Genomic DNA, 12,835 nt, shown 5'->3' on the forward strand with positions numbered 1-12,835 from the left:
CAACTCTTTTGTATCTATGGATTCAACAAGGTAAAATAAGTGCAGTTATCATACCTATCCAAATATCTCTTTTTGATGGGTATAATAATCCAAATACGTGCCGTCACATTATTATTATAACATTTTCTACACAAACATGCATATATAAAAATATATACTTTCAACAAAAGAAAACTCCAAATTGCATGCCACCTGCATCATAATGCAGAAACAACAACTGAGTTATTAATTGCAGCCAGCGTGTCACAAACACATGGGTGTCTGCGCTCCACCATAACTGGAAACTGTTAGTAGGCAATTATGCCCATATATGGCTGCCTCTAGTCTCTCTCGCTCAACAATAAAATGTAAGTAAATGAAAATCCCCCAAGCCCACATGACCCTTAACCAGCTCCACTTATTCCCGGATCGGGGTCCCCCTCTCCCTCGTTCACTCTCCGCGTTCTGCCCCTCCTTTATAATGTCCCCCCATCTCCATTCCTGTCCTTCACTCCACCACCCCCAGAACAGAATAATCATTCATCTCCTCTCTCTCTCTCTCTCCGCCGCCGATATGTCCCCCGCCAAGATAGTAGCGAATTTCCGGCGCTCTCTTTCCTTCCCAAACCATCCCAGCAGCAGCCACTCATCATCATCCAAGCCACGCAAGACCTTCCACGTCCGCTCCACCAGTCTCCCCTGCAGATCCCACCCATTAGTCTCCTTCCTCAAGGACCACCTCCGTGAGCTCGTCTCCTGGGGATCCCACCCCTCCCCCCGCACCCTGGCTTGGCTCAGCCTTGGCCTGACACGTCTCCGCACCGTCCTCGACTACCTCGACGACCTACTCCAGCTCCCCCAGACCCAGGACTCCCTTCTCCGCCACCACTCCCGCTGGATCGAGAACCTTCTCGACGACCTCCTCCGCTTCGTCGACGTCTACGGAATCTTCCAGACCCTGATTCTGGCTCTCAAGCAGGAGCACTCCGCCGCTCAGGTGGCAATACGAAGGCGAGACGATTCCAAGATTGCTCTCTACGTCAAGGCAGTAAAGAAACTCGCCAATGAAATGGGCCAGCTTGCTTCCGCCGTCCGGACCACCGGAGCCTTTCCTGCACTGACTCCGGATGGAGATGCCGAGCTGGCGGAGGTTATCAGGGACGCTTATGAGGCAACGGTGCTGGTTTCGGCGGCGCTCTTTAACGGCGTTTCTCTGCCCTTTGCGGCGCAGAAGTCGTGGTGGGTGGGGCTGAGGATGGCGAAAAGGTCGAAGAGATCAGCGAGGGCGGAGGAGGGCATTCAACAGTTCCAAGCGGTGGGCAGAGAAAGCTTGTGGGGCTTGAGAAAGAAGGGAGATGAAGAAGTGAGAATGGTGCTAAAGAGAATGCAGGAGCTGGAGGATTGTATCGCCGAAATCGAAGTTTGCAGCGAGAGAGTGTTCAGGAGCTTGGTTAACACAAGGGTTTCGCTCCTCAATGTCCTCACCAAATAGACAACAATGTTTTCATCTTTTCCCCCTTCCTTTTTTTTTTTTTTCTAATTTTTGTTTATCTTCAGTGTCTCCTACAAATTCCGACCAAATTATCACAAAATTAAAACACCCTATAATGTATGTATACTGTACAGTTGCGGCTTCAAATTCATGAAATTTCCTGAACATTTGGTGTATATACCGGACGGCGCCCCTTTACGTCAAATTGCAAATATCGTGCATGTGTTCTCAGATGATGTAATAATCATATGTCATAAAATAAATGAACTATGTGCGTATGTTTGATGCAATACGTAGCACGTGTATAAAAAAATATATTAAAATAAACTTTTGAAAAAATAAACTTCAATAGTTAAAATTTGGCTTTCAAGAAAACGAAAAAATAAGATCGTTTTACTAAAAAAATCCAAATAGGTTACTGAAATTTGTATTGATAAAACTTAATTACAAATTCTATATATATTTTAGGCATATTTATAGTATTTAGTTAATCCAAATTCATCTAATATTTATAAATAAAATTGAACTAGAATTCTAATAGAGAAATAAATCCTAAATAAAAGTCAACTAGAATTCTAAAAACAATAAATCATAAATAAAATTTAATTAGAATCTTAATAAAAATAAAATCATAATCAAATATGAAATAAAATCTTAAATCAAGTAGAATTCTAAAACATATGAAGTATTAAAATACTGCTTACTACTATTCCGATTTGGTCGGGTCGGCTTTTGGGCCAGGTTTTGATTTGGTGATCGCATCATTCATCTCTACTTGAGAAAAAATTCAACTTCGAATTTTGATTCAGGTAAGACAAACCCACGTCCGACAAGTACAAAGAGAGATTAGTCACATTGAATATTTAGAAATACCCATATGAGTAGGCAAATCCGCAACATAAACATTATCATTGATCTTTTTTGTAATCATGTAAGCACCATAATTATTTGGCCTGAGCTTATTCTATTTTCCGACTAGAATCCGTTTCTTCTTAAAAAATATTATGATTTCATCTCCAACCTCAAATAACTTGTATTTTCTATGCTTCTCAGTTGTCGCCTTGTACTTCTTATTCATGCAAATTTTGCTTGACATTTTCTTGAACCGCTTGAACTTTTCTACTAAGGAAACATGAGCAAAGACATTCCCTTCCCTCTTAGACCTATCTTCGTTGGCATGGGTCCAACCATCACCATGTTTGTTGCCCTATACCTCCATTATTATTGTTAGATTGAGGACGTTGAACACTCCATTTTGAGCGCTTCTCTAATCTGGTAGATTTTTTCCCAAGTCATTCTCCTCTTATCATCATTCTTGAGTTTGACTTCTCAACAGCTTCCGATTTCATTCGTAAATTTTTCTTGCCTAGAGAAACTTTTTTTTGTAACTGCTTCGAATATAACCTTATTCCATGACTACCAGCAGTTTTTCCATCATTTAAAATATTGATGCTTGTATCTCCTTTGGTCCAAGCACTTGATCAGCTATAGTGGCAGCTGCTACAACATTCTTAATTTCGAAATTTAATTTCATATTAATACCGAAAGCAATTGCGCTACCCGAGTTAACTAGGCTAGGAGATCCAACACCCTTTATCCACAACGAGACCCCCGTGACCATCTTGCTTTTGCAATCGCAAAGGTGAATAATGTTCCTATTGCTTTCAATTCAACCATGCTAGAGCATGAATAAATTGTAAAAGGATCTGCTACCATGGCCTCATCTCCTCTACAGTCGCAAGCCGATCAGAAGAAACACCCTTATCTTTGGATTGCAAAGCAATGCTTAAGCTCTCGGGACTGAAAAATACTCCAGTATGAGTCAACAACCTTGGAGTTTTTGTCATGTTAACAGTATAAACCAAACCTGAGTTTCCAAACATTAAGGTTGCTTAAACAACATAATGTTCGAGATCAAACTCCAAACTTATCGAAAAACCATTCTTTAGTTTATGCTCATCGTTTCTCCAATGGTTGTGTTGTTATGCATTCCTCCTAACCCCTCTACCACTAGAGTTGGCTATCATACGACCAAAATCGTCATCATCATCGTTATCATCCATCATTGATCTTCTAGATTAATGATGACATAATTAATGGTTAGTTTTCATAGTTTAACGTAGCCGTCTTGATTCACGCCATTAGTCCGGTTTCGATTTTCCTTAACTCATTATAAAATGGCCAATTGGTTACGGATTCACTCCAATTACTACTGCATTATAAGAGTTATTTCTCATTATTCTTTGATTGCTCTCCAAACCGCAGGCAACCCCCGATCACCGTCACAAAGTTGGTTGCTACCGTTACATCCGAGATTAGTCATCTGATTGGTTGAAAAATCGCTCTGATACCACCGTCACGAGATTGTAGTGCATGTGTGAAAAAAACACACCAAAATAAATTTTTGAAAGAACAAACTTCAATGGTCGAAGTTTGGCTTTCAAGAAAGTGCAAAAATAAGACTGTTTTGCTAAGAAAACCCAAATAGGTTGCTAAAATTTGTATTGAAAAAACTTGATTACAAACTCTATATTTTAGGTATATTTATAATGTTTGGCTAATCCATATACATATAATATTTATAAATAAAATTCAACTAGAATCCTAATATAATTAAATTCTAAGTAAAAGTCAACTAAAATTTTAATAAAAATAAAACTCTAGTTAAATATAAAATAAAATTATAAAACTTATTAAAATATTATTTGTTATTGTTTTAGTGTTACTATTATGACGATATTGTTCCGACTGGGCCTAGTCGACTTTGGACTGATTCTTAACTAGTGATCGTATTAATGTGTGTAAAGCTTCCTTGAGCGTGAGGGATGGATGCAAATCGAGAAGTTTACAATTAATTATGAATGTGATTGATCTCCAAATTATGCAAATCCTATTAATTACTTCTAGAAGCGGATTTGTCGCCGATCAGGCTTATTATGACGAGATCAAAACAGGATTTGATCATCACCTTGGTTTTTGTTCTCAATTAATAATCCAGTTTTTCGGAATTAAGCAAAAAGGATGATGAGCAAAGACAGGCTGACATGCGAACTGGATTGCTGAGAAGAAATACAGCAAAACAGATCAGCACCGATGGCAAAAAAAAAAAGAGGAAAGAATACCGCGCAACGCGTAGTCGCATTGGCAATTAGGAACAAAGTAACCTCCACATGGTTTGTCGAACTGTATGTTCGTGTGTGTGCATCTATATATATATATATATATATATGACTTACAACGGGAAGCTTTAATGGCTGGAACTCGTTCCATTATTGACTAATCATTTCTTAATCATACCTTTGCTTAATGATGATCGATCGGTTGATTCAGTCCGTGTGCAGCATTTGTTCTTCTCTCTCTGCAACTTGTAATCGATCGTCATCGATCGATCGCTTCACCGAGTCTCCACCGCCATTGACAATGACAGTCAATTTGCGCTCTCATCCAATTATTAACAACAAAGTGCCAGATCTATAGACAATGAATTACTGGTGGTGATGGTATACATTGCAGGTGTAATTTTGTCTTTCTTGATAGAAAAATAAATTTTGGTTAATTATTTTATTTGATTTGATGTGTTGATGTTCCCTGACCTCTCTAGTCTCTATTTCCCTCTTGTACCCCTCTCTTTTTCTCAATTTACAAGTAGTGCCATTCCGATTTGATTCTTTTTATCCTTGCCAGCTCATAAGTTCCGCATTCAGGTTAAAAAAACTGTGATTGTTTTTATATGAATTGGTTTCAAAATTGTTTCCTTCCTATTGGACATTTAGGTACCTAAAATTTCTTATTTGCAACTTCGCCATCATATTTTTTTAACTTTTAAGGATTGTATTGACTAATTTTAATGAAATTATTTTTCAAAAATAAGAATCCTGACTATGTGTAGATTTTTATTAGATCAAATACAATTTATTAAGTAGATTTATATCAAATGACACTAAATTAATTAAAACAAATATTATGTCAAAACGTTAAATAAGTGTATATAATTATTCTTAGAATGATCATTCTTGTATGATCTTCGATATTCGCGTTCTTGATTATATCAAGAAAAGTAAATCGCAGATTAAATCTTTGAGTTTTGCACAAGGCGAGTATCGAACTCATAACTCACACCGACATATTGTTCATCCAATTGCTCTACTTATGCTTTAGAAACGTGCATGTAATTATTCTGTTATCTATTTCAATGGTTTCACAATCATTTACTTTTAATTTTTTAGATATAAAATAAAAATATTTTTTATAATAATAAAATAAATTTCACGTGTTATGCTTGAGGTTAGCTCAAATTGCATGGTCGATCTCTATTGGTGGACCCAGCAAAGATTTTTAATTTGGACCAAATTAAAATTTTAGTTTTGTTTAAATTATAATTATTTATAATAATATATAAAAAAAATGGAAAAGTCAATAACGTGGCTCCGCCATTGTCTATCTCTATATTTAAAAAAAAATAAAATAACATTCACCTCCCTTGAGATTAAACAAATGATTGAAAGTGACCATTTACCCTCATATATATTTTTAATTCTCAATCATTCTCCCGTCATCTCTACCTTTGAAACTTCTCAGGTGCCATCATGCCAATCTAACGAGTTTTTAAGTAATTATCCTATAATAATACATGATCCATATTTTTCTATATATGAGGATTCATTTGTGTCTAGATTTAGAATCTAGGGTCATCGTTGTGGTTCATGTGTGTATCTATATATATATATATATATTTTGTCTTATATGTCCTTACAATGTTTTTAAAATAATATTATTGATATATTTTTATGTACACATTGAACTATACAAAGGGGTACTAATGACAAAAATATCCCTCATGAGGCGCATGAAGAGACACAGAATATTTTGATCATAATATCCCCTTACGTAGCCTAAGATATACAAAAATAATATACATATAACATGATTCATGTTCTTATGCTATAATATTTATTATGTACCATTCATACTTCATGTTCATTTTTGTGATGTGCTCTCTATTCTTTGTGCTTATATATTCTATAAGTCAGGGAGGGTTGTCTCTCAATCTTTATCTTTGAAAACTTCTCTTTAACCATTTTGATGTTTGACAAAAAAAAAAAAAAAAAAAAAAATTATAAATTATGTTTTTAAAAATGGGTGATCATGGAGAATGTGTATATAAATCAAAATTGCAAGGGGAGTTTCCTTATTATTATTTTGAATCATTTTTAAAACCTGTCTCCCTATATTTTTTAATAGCTCTTTGTGTCAAAATATTTTATCATTATCAAATGGGTTCATAAATAAAAAAGGGAGAGATTGTTGAGAAATTTATATTTTGATTTATAGAGAAAATAATTTAGGAAAATTTATTTTCTGTAAATTTGGTTTATCCAAAACATTTTTCTATAAATAATTTTGAATTGAAAAACTTCATGCTCATATATTTATGTATTTTCAAAATGGCTAAATATGTTCATATATCAATCGAGCATGATAAACTTTTGAAAAAGTATTTTCAAAAAAATTGGCTAGGTAAGCTCTTTTAAAGTTTTCAAGTATTGTTCAGCGTTGCCTTTTTAATTAATTGAATATTGAAGTGATTCATGATTATTATAAAGTTCCAACTCGAGTATATGTTATACAAAATCTATTCTTCCAAATGATCAATCGAGTTTAACACTTCATATAATCATGTGAAAATCCTTCTCATACTCAAGTATGTCTTGAGATTAACTGAGTATCTCTAAAGTATCAAAATCTGAACATATATTGAATTAAGTAAAGCCTAAATTATAATCGATTAATTTATTTGGATTAATTGAGTACATGTTGGTTGAGAGCTTTACACATTTTTTTATTTGAAAAATCAATCGAATATTTTTCTATGTGATTTTCAAGTCAATCGATTACGTGCTTTCTAAATATATATTTCAATTGATTATTAAGAATTTGTCAGTCAAGTGAGTTATGCATGTTCTCTATTTTTTTAGATTCAATCGAGTATTTTCATGAGTTAGTTGAGTAAGGCTTTAACTGAATATGGCTAAGTTTATGTGCTTCAAATTTAAACAAGTATGGAATATTCGTACTCGAGTATACATTTTTATTAGTCGAGTAAATCTAGCCTAATGGGCGAGTAATTAATGTATATTTTCTATGATTTATGTGTTAATCGAGTAATGCCCAATTATACTCGACTAAGCTCTACATAATTAATTACCTGACTCTATTCAATCAATTGGAATGAGTTCATTAGTCGAGTATCTATTTATCTCAGTCGAGTAGTTGTCATCTGAATTTAAAAATTATAGTCGTTATATGTATTCAATACTTGACAATTTCTACTTTTTCAGTTCATTAAATGCTAATCAGATAGCATGAACTTTTTTATATGGATTAATAAATGTTGTTAGAGACAAAAAAATGATAGTTGTGGGACAAAATAGAACATTTATTTTTAAATTATGTCATGTCAACTAACATTACGTGCATGAAATCTATAAATAGGAGAATGAGTTGTTTGAAAATGGTTACCTGATCTACTCACTCGTTCATACTACTTCTAAGAGCTCTAAGAATACTTCATATTCTTCATTCCTACTTCTCATGAGATATTCATTTTAAGGGAGCGTTTGATTGCCTATATTTTGCATAGAAAATGATGATTTTCCATCTAAATTCTCACTTTTATAGTGTTTGATTAGCTAAATTTTTTAGAGAAACTAAGTTCTAGTTTTTGGTCACGTGATGCGAATTTCTCACTTTTGCTGGAAATGGTTTTTCTAAGGGGGGCTAGTTTTACATTTCCAAGGAATTCACTTACTCTTTCACTCACCACGACACAGAACCAACACCCAAAGTCATTGCTTGTCCACCTCGATTTCTCTAAGGTTTTCCTCTCCCATTCGAGCCGGCTTCGTCCCCTTCCTCTTCGTCGCCATCCGCTGCCAAAGTCGAGCCTCGACTTAGGCTTCATCACCATCTCCAACTTCCTGTAAGTCGCCATCCACCACCGAAGACGAGCTCCGTATTGGACTTCGTCACCATCTCCAAAGAAGACCAGCTCTAACTTCGTTTTCGTCGCCATCTCCGCATAAGACCATATCTGATTTCAAGTTTCACAATGGCGTCTTCACAATGACGAAGTGAGAGAGAGAGAGAGAGACTCACAGTGGTGGTGGTGGTGAGGACCTCGTCACCGACAACAACAGTGGAGAGAAGCATGTCGGGGTAGTAGGCGACAACATTGCGACTGACCTAGATGGTGACGATGGGGTTGGAAGAGCCGATAGCAAGGATCTGGTTGTTGGGCATGCTGATGACAACTTGCCATTAGCGTCGTAGAGCTGAACACGGCCGATCTTTTGCACATTTAGAAAACGCCAAGCAACAACGATGACGGGAGGGAGATACAGAGGGTGAGAGAGTGGGTTTGGGTTTGAGTTTATTTTTATTTTATTGATATTCTCCATCACAAATTAATAAACGAAGAGTTTATTGTTATTTTTAATTTTTTGTGATAAATATAAATGTATAGAAATAAAAAATCATAAATCATGTATAAATTAATAAATTTGGAAAATGAAAAAAAAATAATTTTGTGGATTCATTTTTTTTAGAAAATGATTTAGTTAACTTAAAATACATTATTATTTTGATTTTTCTATACAGGATTTAGTGTTTTTCGATACATATTCACCATTGAATTTCATGGAAAATGATAATTTTCTATGAAAAATAATGCCTATCAAACACGAAATGCCAAGAAAACAACCAAATTCTATAGAAAATATTACCAATCAAACACCAAAAGATGGAAAATAACATTATTTTATAGGTAAAAAATTATACCAATCAAACAACTTAAATTCTAATTTCCAAGAATTCATTTTCCCTGTAATTCATTTTCTTTCCACTCAAATTCCACCATTGCAATCAAACGCACCCTAAAATCATTTTGTGAGAAATTTATTGAGAGTGAACTTTATTCCAAATCATGTAACTCTCTAAGTTAAGAGAAGAGCTTTTATGCTTACCATTTCATTAATTCTTCTTTTAAAATATTCTGTCACAATCTTTTGTAAACTTGTAAAAAGGTTACACCTTAGCGTTTAAAAGATAATTGTTTTGGCTTAATCTATTTGAAAAGCCAAGTTGTAAAAATTATACTTTATCATGTGAAAAAAGTTAAAGTTATGATTATGGTTGAGGTCATTATAAAAAGTCAAGTGTAAAAATTTGTAGTGAACCTGCTAATTAAAACTATAAGGTAATAGAATTCATAAGTGGGCTGTGGTTGTAAAATCTTTGGTCGTGAATCAAGATAGTGGATTAAGCAGTTGAGGTTGAACCACTATACATCGTGTGTATTGCTTTACTGTTTCATTTACAACTTTCTTTCATTATTTCTTTTGTTAAAGTTTATTTTATAAAAATTATAAAAAAAACTTAATTCACCCCTTTCTTAAACTAACTATTCTATCAAACATTTACCCTCATATATATATTTTCTTCTCTCTCATTCTCCCGTCATCTCTTCCTTTATCACCTTTGAAACTTCTTAGATGCCATCATGCCAATCTGACGAAGTTTTAGGCAATTATCCTACAATAATACATGATATACATCATCCTTGTTTTTCTATGAGGCTTCATTTGTGTCTAAATTTAGAATCTAGGGCCATTTTTTTGGTTTAGTAATGACTGAGGTTTGGGGACTACATGGCGGTGGTGGGATGGCAGCAGCGTGGGATGGTAGCAGTGATAAGTCTCTTACTCTCTCTAGGCTTCATTTGGGTCCAAATATGGAACACTGGTTCCAAATTGTTTCAGCTTGTTCTAGATTTGGATCCATAAAATGACTATCTTTATTTGTGATTTTGTAACAATTAAGGTTCGAGGACCATACAACAATAATGGTGAAAAGTCTTTCTCTTTTTGGTTTTGCAACAATCAAGGTTTGGGGACCAAATAATGATAATGGAACAACAATAACGGTAAATCTCTCTTTATCATAAAACTCATATATAAATTTTTAAATTCTTGAAGATCTCAAACCTAAATTGATACAAATTTGGGTTTACAATGATAAACCTATACTTGTATCGATCTAAGATCAAAGGTTTCAAAGGCACCCAGTCATCGCAGATGGGTGTCTACATTTGTCCTTTTTTTTTTCACAAAGATAGTCAATACAATTTAAGTAAATCTCATAAATGGTATATGAAAATTATCCTAAAATAAAGGTACACTTTAGGGGTGTTCAAAAAAATCGGTGCACCGCGAAAATCGGCCAAACTGAATCGATCGATTTTTTTTTTTTTGACGGTTGAAAACGGTTTGGATTCTGTCCAAACCATGCGGTTTGCGGTTTGAACAGTTGGCGGTTTGCTTTTAAACCGAACCGCCCAAGTAAATAATAAAAAAAATTATAAAAAAATTATTATTCTAAAAATCTAATAATTGGCAGCCCTATTCTATTTATTTTTTACACTATTTTGTCTTTATTTTTTGCTCACATTTATTTACATTTAATTATCTTTATTTACCAATATTTGTGTCTTTATTTACTATTTTTAAATATCTTTTTAGTGATTTTAAGTAATATTTCAAATCGCGGTAAATCGCACCAAACCAGACCGCAAATGCGGTCTGGTTTGGTGCAGTTTGGTCGACCCCAAACCAGACTGGTCTGGTTTGGTTGAAAAACCGCATTAGCGGTTTGGCGTGCTGAAAATGATTCAGACTGGCCAAACCACACCGCGAACACCGTAATACACTTGGTATGAAGTTCTTTTTATGTTAGGACAATTTGAATTTTTTATTTAGATAAATGCCATGAGACATTCCTCAAATTTAGAGAAAATGCACAAATCACCCGTGTTTGAAAATAACAAATACCTCACTTAATTTTGTTAATATGCAACACTTTCCCTCTATCATGAGAAAAAGATTGTTGATTTTTTTTTAAATGCCCAAAATGCATTTGTTCTTTCTCCTTCCTTAGTTTTTCTCCTCTGTAATTACAAAAAAAAAAAAAAGAAGCAAATATATCAATGATCTCTAACCACCATTACCAATTATCACCATGAACAATGCTAATAAAAGATCCCTAAACTCAACAATCTAGGTTCCTTTTAAAAAAAACCTAGTCATTTAGGTTCCTTGTTCTTTTATAGAGAGAGATAAAAATGGTCCTGGTGAACAATAATGGGGTTGAAAGAAACATCATCACTAAGGAAGAAGTTAAGGAACTCATTGTTCCCCAACTCTATTGGCTTTTTATTAAATTTTTAGTGTTTTTAGTGAATTTTAATATTTTGTATTTAAAATTTATTTGAACGAATCACAAATTGTCATATAACTAGGTTTTCAAATTTAGTGGGTTCTTGTAGCATCATTAATCCTATTGCTAATGGAGTTTTTGAGAGAGGGAAATGCTGTCACATTATACGAGGTTTGTCATTGTCATCGTGAAATTTTATTAATATTTATCTATTTTTCTCTCTTTTTTTCTTTCTTTTTTTCTTTTACTCTCATTTTCATCTAGTTTTGAATCCTTGACCTATAAAAAGATAGAGAGAGATGAGAAGGAAAGAGCTGAGAAAGCATCCAAGAGACAAGAAAATAAAGGCAAAATAGTGAACTTTTTAAGATATGTTAGATGGAAGGGAATGTCTCACTTATTTTTAAGAATACATAAATAGCTTTGCCTTATTCACTAAATCTTAGGGTGTCAAATAGAATTTAGCCTTTTTAATGATATTTTGGTTTGATGTAAAATTATTACCAAGAGTTCATAATATTTTCTAGGGTATTCAATAAAAAAAATGTTGAACTTTTATATAAGTTTCAATTTTGGATTCAATTTATAATTTTTTTTTTTTGATAATCATACCAATCTTATATTTTAATTTCAATTATATAACACTGTTAAAATCCATTTATCTATATTATTATATTTATATTTTTATACTTACAGAGAAGATATATCCATTTAGTTTAATTTTATATTTATATTTTTGAAAATATAAATTTGACTTTATAGTCATATTTTTTATAATTAAAATTTTGAGAAAAAAGAATGAAAAAGATAAATATAGGAGAAAATAATGATCTAATAATTAGTTGACATCTCATCATTTAAATTATTTTTTTTTATTTTTTTTTTACGTTGAACTCAAGAGAGAGTTGATGATAGAACCATATGGTGAAGTAAATAATAGATGACGACTAAAACGGTGATGGTGAATAATCAAAATGACAATAACAAGGTAGATATTGAAAAGAAATGACAACGACAAAGTAGATGGTGTATCAAACAAATAACAATAACGAATATAAAAAGAAATCGATATAGGGATAAGAGAAGTCAGCGAGA

At 33.5% G+C, this 12,835-nt stretch overlaps 1 protein-coding gene across 1 annotated transcript; it reads left to right on the forward strand.

Moving 5' to 3' along the window:
* The first annotated feature begins 346 nt into the window (after nucleotides 1-346).
* On the forward strand, nucleotides 347-1,651 carry LOC127808005 (uncharacterized). The gene has a single exon (XM_052346299.1). The coding sequence runs from the start codon at nucleotides 356-358 to the stop codon at nucleotides 1,469-1,471; it is 1,116 nt and encodes a 371-aa protein (XP_052202259.1). The 5' UTR covers nucleotides 347-355; the 3' UTR covers nucleotides 1,472-1,651.
* Nucleotides 1,652-12,835: the final 11,184 nt, after the last annotated feature.

This window comes from Diospyros lotus, chromosome 8 (genome assembly GCF_014633365.1).
Source record: "Diospyros lotus cultivar Yz01 chromosome 8, ASM1463336v1, whole genome shotgun sequence".
Classification (NCBI taxonomy): Eukaryota; Viridiplantae; Streptophyta; class Magnoliopsida; order Ericales; family Ebenaceae; genus Diospyros; species Diospyros lotus.

Coding starts and splice junctions, on each gene's coding strand:
- LOC127808005 (XM_052346299.1), top strand. CDS start 356: ATGAAAATCCCCCAAGCCCACATGACCCTTAACCAGCTCCACTTATTC.